Raw genomic sequence first — 13,815 nt, 5'->3', positions numbered from 1 at the left:
CGTTCGACCCAAGATGGCGGCCGGGGTCGACAGTAATCTGGTGAGTATACTGCACCACACTTCCGCGGGTGGGGGGACACAGGGAAGGGGGCCATTCACTTACATGACACACATTATAAAGTTGTATAACTTTGTAATGTGTGTTATTTAGTGAATAATTTTTAAATGCAGCACTACCCCTTTAATATGCACAGAATGTCAGACCTAAAAATTACGTTCTGCTAAAACTTAAACGTTTATTTTACACCTTATGAAATATTATTCCCATTTCAAATCCATTCAATACATAAGCTATTGAATTTTCACAGATTCCTTGGAAATTCTCAAAGGATTCCAATATACACACTGGGAGTCCAATTAGCAACATTTTTTGGATTATGCAAAAGGCCCTAAATATAATACTTACTGTTCTCTGAGTTCACACAAGGCTTTCATCTCGTCAGGTATGGGAGCTGCTGTTTGTTCATCTTCAGTCTCTTCCTCGGTGTTCTCAGGTGTATACGACTCAATAGTATCCATAATCATGTACTGAAAGAGTTCCTGGATTTTCACACAGCAAAATAGCTGGAGGCAAAGAAATCCTAATGTTTACATTTGTAACAGCAACATATTAAAATTTACTTTATGGTAACAAAAATGTCTAATGTGTTCCACTGGGTAAAATACAACGGTGAGAACTACAAGAAAATAATTGCATCAACAGAACTTCTCACAAAATAACGAACACAGACAGTGCGGAGCAGCTCTCAGGACGATAATACAGGCAGTGGAAGTAGATTCCTTTCATGAAAGATCTGCAGTGTGTTCTGTGAATCACACACAATTCCTTTGTGGAAGCAGCAGAAAATGGTAAATGATCCAACCAATTTAGGGCCCAGCATTATAACAGCATGGTTATACTAGTTAATTATACTGTTTATGTCTTGTTACAATCATTGCATGATATTCATATATGAAAATGAGTTTATAATACTCAGACAGAAGAAATAACTTCATCATAAAAAAAATTACACTTAAAGTCACAAAACATTCCAATAACAGTTATTGAGGATAATTTTACAACCGAAATAATTATATGAATTTAAAACCACATATAACCTAAAATCTCTAAACCTCTCTAATCAAAGCATGCATTTTACATCTCTAAAAGGGATTTTCCTGCCTCATAAACAGATAAAATATCTCTAGGATATGCTGTCACTTAAACAACCGGTGGGGGATAGCTGGAACTCCAACTGATTATGAGAATTGGGGGGGCGGCACATCAATAGGTAGAGATGAATCCACTTTTTAAAGAGGCTGTCCAGCAAAAATCTTTTTCTTTCAAATCAGCTGGTGTTATAAAGTTATATAGATTTGTTATAAAGTTATATAGATTTGTAATTTACTTCTATTGAAAAATCTCAAGTCTTCCCATACTTATTAGCTACTTTATGTCCTGCAGGAAGTGTTTTATTTTCAGTCTGACACAGTGTTCTCTGCTGACACCTCTGGCCGAGACAGGAACTGTCCAGAGCAGGAGAGGATTTCTATGGGGATTCAAAGAAAACCGAGATAGAGTTCCTGTCTCGGCCAGAGATGTCAGCAGAGAGCAGTGTCAGACTGAAAATCAAACAACATTTCCTGCAGGACATAAAGCAGCTAATAAGTATGGGAAGACTTGAGATTTTTTTAATAGAAGTCGATATCTATATAATCTATATAACTTTCTGATATCAGTTGATTCGAAAAATATTTTCGCTGGATAACCCCTTTAAGTCATCTGTGCACAATGTCAGGGTCAAAACAGGAATTGGGATAGACCACTATAGCCATACTTTGCATCTTTTGGCTATGGTCACACAATGTTAAAAATAGAGAAAAGGCGGCCAATTTCGCTATTTAAAAAAACATCAGTTTTTTCTGCGATTTAACTGACTGCAATAGCAATGCATTGAAGTCAATGGGAAGATGGACATCCAATGCACACAATGTATTGAATATTGGATGTTTTTACCGCAGACGTCAAGATAATGAACATGATCATTATTTTTTATGTTTATGTTTTTTATTAGTTGTTCACACACAGTTTTTCTTTTGTCACCAATGTTTCTCCGTTTTTACTATTAAACTTGATGGACTTTTCAATTAAGCCACACCCAAAGGCCAATTAGTAACCCAAACTAGTACCATTGCACTAAGGAAAGAATAGACAGCTAAATGATGTCTGTTATTTTAGACTCAAAATGACGGACGTTATTTTAAACGGGGCAGAAAAAACATTTTGTAAACATAGCCTTTATTCTCACCACTGGTGGGGGTGCAAGAGCTCAACTCCTAACAATCCTAAAGTTACTTATAATTTTAATTGCTTTGTTTCCATAGCAGTTCAGAAGAAAGAAAGCCAGCATAATTGTTGGGCTTCAAATTAACATTACTCATAAGGGTAAAGAAACTTGTATCTGTCAGATAAATGAACATCCAAACATAAAGGATGACAAATTATAGGACAATGTTTTATAGAATGTCAAAGGATTTAGACCCTTCCCTCCCAAATATGTTTTACCTATTCACAAATTAAGTGATAAATGTATGATCACTTGGGGGGGGTCTAATCATTGGAATGGGGACCCTAAGTCATCAACATTAATGGAGCATGGTCATGAGAGCACCCTACCACTCCAGTCACTGTCTATGGAACTAATGTAGATTACTATATGGGAGACTTCAACCTAAGTTCTAGTAATCGGTGGGCACCCAATTATCAGATCATACATTTATTGTCTTGTGGATAGGCAATAAAATTTGTTTGTGGTCCAACTCTTTTGAAGATATATATGTCTACAGTGGGTTTGCAGTAGATGCTGAAACCCACAGATGTATAATTTGAATATATTCTATTAAGGACTTCAGCTGAAGCTTATGTGGCTTTGCACATGTAAAGGCAGGAAAAGTGAAGTGCTTAGAGGAGAAGTGTCCCTACTGGTGCCAGTAGTCTACCCCATCAATATACTGTAGTGTCTCAGTACAGGTATTTCACTAAGTCTTGTGTCACCCAGGTAACTCTGTCAGGTGTCACACTGGGGGATGAAGTTGCCTTTTCCATTTTCACCACTTGGTGTCTCACTCTCCCCTGCTTGTCTGTTAGAAGAGCACAGCTGAAGGTATGCCAAGGTTTAATGTATGCTTGTATGTTCACAGTTTCCACCAATCACAGGTGCAGGTACCTCACACAGCTCTCAGCCACTCACACTTCTCTCTTCTTTTCTTTACACTGCCCCACCAATGTGAGGTTAAACCCGGTCACCCCTATATTAGGACAGTTAGTTCCTGGTGGAAGGTTTTAGGTTTTTGTCAGTGAATGTTGAGAGACACGCACAAAGAGAGAGAGTTCCCGCTGTAGCGGTCGCCGGGCCTGGCCCAGAGTCCAGAGCTCTTGTCAGGGACTAAAGACTAAAACAGATTTACTCCAGAAAGGGACTCTAGTCACAGTGCTAAACCCACAGGAAGGGTAACTGTCCTTTAGGGAAATCCTTATCTATGCCAGGGATCCTACTACAGATTTTTCAGCACAGTCTATAGGATTCAAGAGACTGATCCGCAGTAAGACAAAAAACCTTAGCTGAAGAATCTTACTGATCATGCATGGCTACCTTGGGAAGTTGCAAAGAGTCTGTTTTCTCCATTAATCTAGGCCTGGGACTCGTACTACCCAACCTGGCACTCCCTGTTCTGGTTGGGCAGAAGGTGGTCTTTTATATACAGGAGTACTAGTATTCTCTTCTTCAACACTAAGTACTATTCTCAACACAATCCTGGCAGAGTACATTGCTACATTAGACAAGGCTTCTAAGATGGTCCCTGATTCTTCTTCTAAGACAAGCTACACTTCTTCTAAACTCATGTATATCTCACTCAAGTCAAGTTGCACTTCTTCTACTGGCTAAACAACCTCCCCCCCCCCTTCACCAAATATATTTTATCATAAGTTTTTGTTCTATGGTTACCATGCTGCCAGGTTTTGAAGCAAGTTGTTCAATTGATGGAAAAGGTTTTTTCGGCAAGTGACAGAATTCACAAAATGACTGGATGGCTTCCATTTCTCTCAGAGGATCCTCTTCAGAACTCAATGGGAGCTAAAAAAGAGGTAATACATGAACGTACGATGAATGCAAATACATACAATAATTTAATTGTGCATTTGAAAAGTCCTTTAGCTTCATTTATCCACAAAACCAATGTTGTACAAAAGCAGACCATGTACACAGCATACCCTGACCACATCTTTTGATACTATCCAAGGATAAGATGTTGCCACATGGCTTTTCTAGTGTCTTATCTTCTTATTAAATGCTAGCAATTTTAATTCTTTTCTGACCTTGATGCTACTGTGGAACAACAAGGAGGCCTCCCTACACAAATTCTCACTGCACTATTCCAGTGCAAAACCTGGCATATAATGTTGGATCGGATTGTTGCAGTGTAGTTTTCACATTGGTTTACATTGTGCTATTTGTTTCTCTACTTTGCAGACATCCCATACTTTTTAATTAGCTTATTCACATCAATGGCAGAATTTTCAAGAAACAGTTAGTAGAGTTTCCCTAGCCCAGCCTTCCTTCTACCATAGGGCAGGCATCTGGTTGAGATTGGTGCAGTTAGGTGCCTGATTCTGGACTGTGCACATCAGCCTAGTATATGGATTTCAGCAGCCATTAAACTGATTTACATAGGTAGCTATATAGGTGGTTTCCTTAATGGTGTGTTTACACAGACAGATTTATCTGACAGATTTTTGAAGCCAAAGCCAGGAACAGAATATAAACAGGGAACAGGTTATAAGGGGAGAGACTGAGATGTCTCCTCTTTTCAAATCCATTCCTGACTTTGGCTTCAAAAGTCTATCAGATAAATCTCTCTAAGTAAAGCACCATTATTTTCTACCCAGAATATCCCTTTAAGTCTCCAAGAATACAGTGCAATAGAATGCAAATATTAGTAGTGCAAAGACAAAATGCATAGCATCGCTAACCCCTTCCCGTCAGCAATCGGTATATATACGTTCCTACTGCACATACCCCGTGCAGTAGGAATGTACATATATACGTTCCTGACTGAAGGTGCTGTAGATGTGTGTGACTGCTGCAGTGTGAGCGGTCCCGCACACATCAGTGTCCGGGGAGCCCAGCATAATGACAGACAGCTGCGATCCCAGCGTTTAAGGCACTCAGTGACAGGACAAGCTCCTGTCACTGAGTGATCGAGACCCTTCCAATTGCTTGTACCGACAGACAGGGGTAAGTCACTTACCTCCATTCTGTCGGATGGGCGATCTATGCATAGAGGCTGCTGCTCCCAGGCAGGCTCTATGCATAGGTCGCCGATAACACTGATCTGTGCTATGCTATGGCATAGCATAGATCAGTATATGCAATCTATTGATTGTGTAAAAAAAAGTTTTAAAAAGTATTACAAAAAACCCTTATAACCCCCCCCCCAATAAAAGTATAATATATCCCCTTGCCCATTATAAAAATAAAAATATTTAAAATAAATAAACATATTATATATCGTATTGTGTGGAATTATCCGATCTATTAAAATATAACATTATTGTTCCCGCACTGTGAACCGCGTAAATGAAAAAAAAAAACACCAGAATTGCTGATTTTTAAAAATTATATATATCAGAAAATAAAAAATAATAAAAAGCGATCAAAATTTTTCTGTTACACCAATGTGATATTAATAAAAATTAGAGATCATGGTGCAAAAAGTGACTTCCCAACCAGTCATGTAGGTGGAAAAATAAAAGCGCTATAGCTATTAGAAGGCGGGGGTGGGGTGGACATTGCATTAAATTGACCCAGACATCCGTGCATCAATGGACTCGGTCTTAAAGGGGTTAATAACCAATGTATACGAATATGTACATCTCTTACAACTAACTATACAAAAGTAGTTTATGTTTATGAACTCTATCACCAGTTTTAGCTCCAATTAAAATAAAACCCTTCATGATAATACAGCAGTGAATTAAAATGCTGCTCTGTGTAAGTTCACCCCTACTGGAGTGACAGTCACACATTTTAGTATTAAACTAACAGAAAAAATATGTAAAAAAAATACTGCAGGATCTCAGCCTTCTGACATCCTTTACCTTTGAAACTTTGTCAAAATAATTGAATCACTGCATGTAAGAACTGAGCATATGTAGATTAGTGTTCTGCGACCCGCGGCTAGAAATAGTGCTAAAGCCAGAGACTGGGCACATCAGATACTTTTGAAAGAAGAGATTTGGACAATGCAATCAGGTACATGAAGCCATAGATGTGTGAATTTTAAAGGAATTTTTAGGGCAAAACATACTGATGAGCTTCCACAGGATAACTTATCAGTCACTTATGGGTAGGGAGCTGACACACAGTACCCTTGCCGATCAGCATTTCAATACCCACGCCACACAGTGAACCGGGATGGTAACTGCAGCTCAGCTGTTTAATTTGAAAGGATATCTGTATTAGGGTAAAAACTATGGCCCAGATTCACTATTGCAAATACAGTGGTACCTTGGTTTAAGAGTAACTTGGTTTAAGAGCGTTTTGCTTTAAGAGCTCACAGTTTTCCAAATTGTGACTTGGTTTAAGAGCATTATTTTGGTTTAAGAGCTCCCTGTACTGGGTGGTAGGGCGAGTTGGTGAGGGGCATATTCTGTATTGCAGGGTATACAGCACTGTACTCTGACCCCTGAAGTCTCCCTTACCTTCCAAATCATAGCAGATACACTTCAGGCTGGGACTTGCATCAGGGGACAGGGCTGTGGAGGTAATCTCGCCATAGCTGTAACCCGTCTTCTCGGACAGAAAGTGCTGCTACATTGTGCTCACATTTGCCCTGCTCATTCCTTCAGTCTCCCTGCAGTCTCTGTCAGTCCTGATGGGTCCATGCTGAACCCACCCCTTTCCCCATTGCTGTCATGTGAGAACACAAACCTCTGACAGCAGCCCTGCTTCTCTATTGTAGCCTGTTGTACTACACTACTGCATTATAGGGATCTGCAGTTCCATCCTCTATCTACAAACTGCTGCTGTTTTTCAGGTTTATGCCCTTACTATACATTATATATATATACATGCTGATTACTATACTGTATAGTAACTATTAATATCACATATTCAGCTGTTTATAATTGTTTTGTTTCATCTGTTCTACATGTTTTTCAGAATATAAAATCATTATTTTTGGGGTGTGGAACCAATTGCCTGCATTTACATGATTTCCTATGGGAAAATTTGCTTTGGTTTAAGAGTGGATTTGGATTACAAGCACCGTCCCGGAACGAATTATGCTCGTAATCCAAGGCACCACTGTACACCAGAATTTTGTCACAGTATTTCACAGTATGTCACATTTACTATTCATTTTTGAAACTTTTGTCAACACTTTTTCACAGGGTCTGAAGGGGCCTGGTTTCAATAAAAAGGCTTGGCTGTGGATAAAAGGGGTGTGGTCTTTAGTGTGCCAAAAATGATCGGAAACAAAATTCATAGGATTATGCGTATTAGCATTTGTTCACACACTGCAACAGTTTTATGGGATTTTCTGTACACACTGCAGCAGTTTTATGGGATTATGTGTATTAGAATCTGTTCACACACTGCAGAATTTTTTTGGGATTTTGTGTTATAGTATCTGTTCACACACTTGACTTCAACTGTTTGCCTAGTTTAGTCCACCAGTTATAATTGCTGATATGGACTTATGCACAGTCATCGTCGATTATGTCAGAGATTATAATGATACAAATATGTGTATTTTTAAAGTGGATTTATACACATGAGAGAGTTATTTATGGTATAGCATATTATGTTTTTGGAGGGTAAGGGTTAACCCTTGTTTGATCCTCCCCATGATGATGCAAACAGTGGTGGTTCCACCCTTAAATTTTTTTTTCCTTTATATATATGTGCCTTTGTATTACTATGGTATTAGACACTTGATAAAGAGACCGGAACGGTCTCGAAACGCGTTGTGTCACTGGCATAATTCTTTTGATAAATTTTATGATATTGTATATCACTATTATCTCTTGGACCTGCGCCTGTTTTACCCGCCTTGGAGTGGAGGAGGATACAAAAATGATCGGAGGGCTTTTTAAACCAGCTAATAGATGAAATTTAAACCAGTCTTCAGATGCACCAGGGTTATCAATCAACCCGATTCATTGAGTTAAATTATATGAATTTGATATCTGTCCATCCAAATTAGTAGTGTCTAGGGGTACCTTTAGACAGAGAGATTTATCTGACAGATTTTTGAAGTCAAAGCCAGGAATGGATTCGAAAACAGGAGAAATCTCAGCCTTTCCTTTATGACCTGTTCTCTGTTTATAGGCTGTTCCTGGCTTTGGCTTCCAAAATCTGTCAGATAAATCTGTCTGTGTAAAGGCACCCTAAGAATTAGACTGTTTGATGGTGTGTTTACACAGAGAGATTTATCTGACAGATTTGTGAAGCCAAAGCCAGGAACAGACTATAAACAGGGAACAGGTCATAAAGGAAAGACTGAGATTTCTCTTCTTTTCAAATCCATTCCTGGGTTTGGCTTCCAAAATCTGTCAGATAAATCTGTCTGTGTAAACGTACCATTAGTAAATCTGAGTCTATGTATTTTTGGATTTAGATTTTGCATACTGGGGCATTTTTCTATGAGGTTATATTAATAAGATTAGTTTTTTCACATGTTGGTATGTCTGTAGAGTCTGTAAATTATTTAAAGAGGTGCAGGCTGTTCAGTAAATCTGTCTACCCTAGGTTTAGCCCTACTATTACACAGCTTATACAGTAGTTGAACATACTTCCCCACTTCAATTAATAAGATAGTTCATACATATAATACTAGGGTAATGATGAAGGGTTAAACTCTGCAAGAGCTAACATTAACTCTACAAAAACATGACTGAAACCCAAAACAATATGAATAAAATCACTTTTTATTCATTTTAAATAGGAGTACCATATAATAAAAAAACAGACGAATCAGAACGGCTATTGGCAAAATTCATGGGCAACCAGTTATATAATTTCCACAGATAAATTACTCTCTCACAAAGGGTTAAAGGCTTTAAACCATAAAGATACAAACAAATCTAAACATCAACCAATAAGGGAATGTATATATATCAGAAAGCAATCATACGAATTAGTATACCTTAAAGCGACTCTGTACCCACAATCTGTCCCCCCCAAACCACTTGTAACTTCGGATAGCTGCTTCTAATCCAAGATCTTCCTGGGGTCCATTCGGCAGGGATGCAGTTATTGTCATAAAAACAACTTTTAATCCTACAGCGCTGTGTCTAACGGCCGGGGCTTACATTTGTATATGCATTAGACTGGCACCACCTCTCCGTCCTTCCTCCCCACCCTCCTCATCATTAGGAATGATCCAGGAACATTTACTGCTGTTTGAGCTTTGCACAGGTGTCTTAACAATCCAGCCCATGTTCATTATACACACAGGTGGGGAATAGGAAGCAATCTGCCTGGAGCATTCCTAATGATGAGGAGAGTGGGGGGGGGGGGGGGGGACAGAGAGGGTGTGCCAGCCTAATGCATATACAAATGTAAGCCCCGGCCGTTAGACACAGCGCTGCCGGATTAAAAGTTACTTTTATGACAATAACTACATCCCCTGCCGAACGGACCCCAGGACAGATCTTGGATTAAAAGCAGCTATCCGAAGGTACAAGTGGTTTTGGGGGGGGGGGGGGGGGGTCAGATTGTGGGTACAGAGTCGCTTTAAGTGCTGGTTCACACAGAAGCCCAACATGATGTGACCCGACGTACGTTTTGGCTAAACGCCTTTATCCATACTGCCAATAGCAGTTCTGATTTGTCTGTTTTTTATTATATGGTAGTCCTATTTAAGATGAATAAAGAGTGATTTTATTCATATTGTTTTGGGTTTTAGACCTACTATAAGTTTGCCAACAGTGCACCAGAATTCTGTGCCCTGTTTTGACAACCTAGCATCCAATCAGATTCCACTTTACATTCCTCACAGATTGTTTGAAAAATGAAAGGTGGAATCTTATTGGTTACTAGGGGCAACTAAGACAATTCTACTTTACACCAGTTTGATAAATAACCCTCCAGGTGTCACAACTTAGGGCGTACTCCATTTCTGCATGAAGACCACGCTTCCTGGAGGTCTCACTTTAGTGAACAAGAAGTTTAAAAAGTTCCTTAGTGCTTAGTGCAGATAAATCCTCCCCACAGTGTTTTGTATTTATTGCATTTTGAGCCACCTCTTACATTATGTTGGAAGCTGTGACATGTAAACTTGGGTAACTGGGGATCCAGTGTAAGGGATATGTGTTGGTGACTTACTTACCTGCTTAAGTGTGTTAGTACCATCATCTGACGTCCCTCTTTCTACTGTCTTTTCACTAGCGGCAGAACCTAGAGGACATAAAGTATATATATATATATATTTGTACTGTTTATATCTTGGATATATCTTGTACTGGTTCTGTGTTGGCACATACATTGTACTATTTCTTTTTGTAAAATACATGAAAAGAATGTGCTTTATTGTCACAATCTGATGACTGCAAGCACTGACCACTAGTGTTCATTTATCACTCTACACAACCGCATTCACTTTGATAGAACTCATCAGACAATGGAGATGTTCTTAAGACTTCAATATTGCACCAAGAGCATTTGTGCCTGGCATTCTTAATAGCAAATTAAAAATGGACATCTTCTCTAGAACATCAATCTGTAAATGTTTCAATAATGTATGTGTAGTCAGAAGGCTCGGCTGGTTGGCGGCTTGCCAGGATCTATTATAATGAATGTTTCACATGATGAAGGTCAACTTAAAACTATTTCAGATTAAACGAATAGCTAAAATCAGAAGTGCACCAAACCATTCAGCTGCCTTACTCTGCACTTGAAGTGACATCCCTCCTCTCTTATAGACACTTGTAGTATGCTTGCTACACCTTCTCAGGTATAGTGGGCAGTGCAGCCAACAGTAATTCACTGAAATACAATCTATCTAGAGAATATAGAAATTGTCGAGAATGTTATACTGTATGACAATTATCACTGCGGGGAAAACATTATTATTTTTTTTTTTTTTTGGGGGGGGGGGGGGTGTATAATAAATGAATCAAGGGTGCTGGGCACTAAAGGTGATCCAACAAGCCACTCCACAAGCCACTGTATTTAGATACAAAGAAATGGCAAAGAAAACGGAATTCATGGCATTCAGGTTCACACACCATCAAAATAACGTCCGCCATTTAACAGAAAAAGTCGAATGCGAATAATGTGTTTATCCTCATTATTTGCGTCCATCATTTTTTGCTGTTAAATGATGTCCATCCAAAAAGATGTCTGTCATTCTCCTGTTGTGTGAACATAGCCTTTTGGTACGTTCACATGTACCATATCCACTCAACTATTTATACTGATTTAACAACATCAACTGTACAGCAGCAAGTCTGCAGCATATACATTACACGTGATTACACCCTAACACAAAAAGATACAAGATAGGAGACAAATTCAACAAAAAGTACACCTGATGTAAATAAAAGAGGTGAAGGGCTTTATCAGTAAATGATATCAGCTTACGTTGTTCGGTTGCTTTTGCTTTTGAAGTAGACATCTTTGTTTCTGAATCATCTGGTTCAGGATCCCCAGCTAGCAAGAAACATATCCAGTGTAAATAACATGTTTAAAATGCAGACAATATCCATAATAACAGTTTTCCTATATTACAGTGGTTTAACTATCATTGCTGCCAAACCTAATTGTGGTTTTTAGATGAGTAGGATATCTAAAAGGTCAGCATCATACTATCTAAAGAAGCATCATACTACATCAAGCAGACCTTGTGCAGCATAAGCAGATATAATAATGAAGGTGGGACAGTAAAAACATTCAGGGTTAGACATTTATTGAATATGCATGAAAAGGATGATCTATGATAGATAGAACCATTTCCAAGGAAAAGAGCCTGGTGGTACACAACGGGAATTAAAATCTGACCATGTCAGACATTACCCGACCATGGGTAAGGTCAATGAAACATTCAAGACAAATGAATATGAAGGTTGAGACAAATACTTCCTTCTAACATGAGATCTTACATTGAATATGGAACAGTACAACACTTGAACATTTATGTTATTCATATATGTTTTAAAAAATATTAATTTATGGCTAAAGCAGATCTGTTAAGTGCATATGTTGCCCCTTCAAAGGGCAAAATATTATTTCTACAGGCCTGTACTCTTAGTAGCCAAAATGGCACAAAACAAATTTGGACTATTTGGCTACCAAGAGCTTTGAAAGAATACAGTGGACAGAGTTATGTTCACACAGTAATTGATATGCTGCTATGTATGTACATAAGTATGCAGCCTGTCAGCCACTACACAGAGGGTCAATTTTTCAAGCAAACTACACAACATTTTTATGTTATTTCTGATACTAGGAGTATGGAACTGTAGCTGTAATATGGCCCTCTTAAATAGTCCAGCATACTGAGCTAAAAGATATTTAATAAGTGAAAGGCATCATGTATCTTAGGAAACAAAATCACAAGCATCTTCTCTAAAAATCTTACTAACCACTATTAAACAAATTGACTAAAGTATGTGTGGCTTCTCAAAACCATTTCAGGATAAATGGGCTCAATTATATATATGGCCAGAAGGTGGGCACCTGTAATAAAACGATTTTTGGATGGAGTCTGTATACCTAGAGCTGTTCTAGTGGCATTATGCAGGTGACTGATCTCTGAGTCGCTGCTTATATGTTCAAGAATTCTATTTATAAGATTTCTGTATCCCTGCTTTCTAAGGCATGAGTGAAGCTGCAAGTTCTGAGATCAGTGAGTGCTGCCTGTGAAGCTGCTTTCTCACCCCCTCCATTTCTCCCAATGCTCTCAATGTTTCTTCCTTTTTTTTTACTTTTATAGTGCGACATGACTGTGTTGTAATTTCTTTACAAAAATGCAGTTCAGTATATAGAACATGCTGTGTGCAAAATACTGACCAGCTCTAAGGCCTCCAGCAAGTGTGGCACAAACATTAGTGATCTACAGTATGTGCATGACAATATTTTGGCGGCAATATTAGGCATTATCTGTGTGAAAATATGGCAGTACTGTGTAAATGTGAACAGCATACCTCTGTGTTCTGGGCACCTGGAGTAGCAGTATGAGAGGCTGCTGACTGGCCAGTTTGCTATGCAAGAAAAGGTTGGCATGTCCTGAAAAACTAGGAGTGACACCTGGGTCAGGTATGGGGGAGGGGGAGTAAGGAGGTGTTCCAACTTGCTGCACCTCGAGAGCTTGGGAAAGCCTCTTTGACTCTTTGTACTATAGAATAAAAGCATTTTTCTATGTTCTGGAAGCACAGACAGATATATGAAAGGTACCATGTGTCTCCCTGATTTAGCATCTATATAACAGTGTCTGCAGTTTGGAACATTAATTGTAGCTGACAGATTCCCTTTAAAAGTGTAGGCACCTTCTAATTAATAAAGTCCAACACCCCCCCTCCATGTAGATTAAGCAATTTGGTGCACTGGGAGTGGGACTAGGGTTCTCTGTACATCGATCAGCCATGCCCACCTGCTGCTGCCTCAATAACATTGAGGCAGCACTCTGCAGTGACATCACTCCATTGCCTGTTACTGCAGAGCACCAGATGACTGTTCATAGCCCTGGTGTCATAGCTCTGGCAAACAGAGTAGGTAGTAAAATGGAATCTGTAAGTGTAGAGTCCGTAGAAATAAAACAACCCCACATTGG

At 38.9% G+C, this 13,815-nt stretch overlaps 1 protein-coding gene across 6 annotated transcripts in view; it reads right to left on the bottom strand.

The window, feature by feature from the left end:
* ERICH6B (glutamate rich 6B) overlaps positions 1 to 13,815 on the bottom strand; it is a 110,799-nt gene that overhangs the window by 65,384 nt on the left and 31,600 nt on the right. For 4 of the 6 annotated variants that reach the window (XM_069972294.1, XM_069972293.1, XM_069972297.1 and 1 more), the window contains 4 exons: positions 11,628 to 11,696; positions 10,375 to 10,442; positions 3,987 to 4,115; positions 407 to 564 (listed from right to left, as the gene is read on the bottom strand). In XM_069972294.1, the coding sequence (XP_069828395.1) occupies positions 407 to 564; positions 3,987 to 4,115; positions 10,375 to 10,442; positions 11,628 to 11,696 (424 nt within the window). The remainder of the gene's footprint in view (positions 1 to 406; positions 565 to 3,986; positions 4,116 to 10,374; positions 10,443 to 11,627; positions 11,697 to 13,815) is intronic. The other 2 variants (XM_069972292.1, XM_069972298.1) reach the window with 2 other exon arrangements.

Source organism: Dendropsophus ebraccatus, chromosome 5, assembly GCF_027789765.1.
Source record: "Dendropsophus ebraccatus isolate aDenEbr1 chromosome 5, aDenEbr1.pat, whole genome shotgun sequence".
Taxonomy (NCBI): domain Eukaryota; kingdom Metazoa; phylum Chordata; class Amphibia; order Anura; family Hylidae; genus Dendropsophus; species Dendropsophus ebraccatus.
The sequence above is the reverse complement of the archived record's forward strand: the minus strand, read 5'-3'. Positions and strand labels throughout refer to the sequence as shown.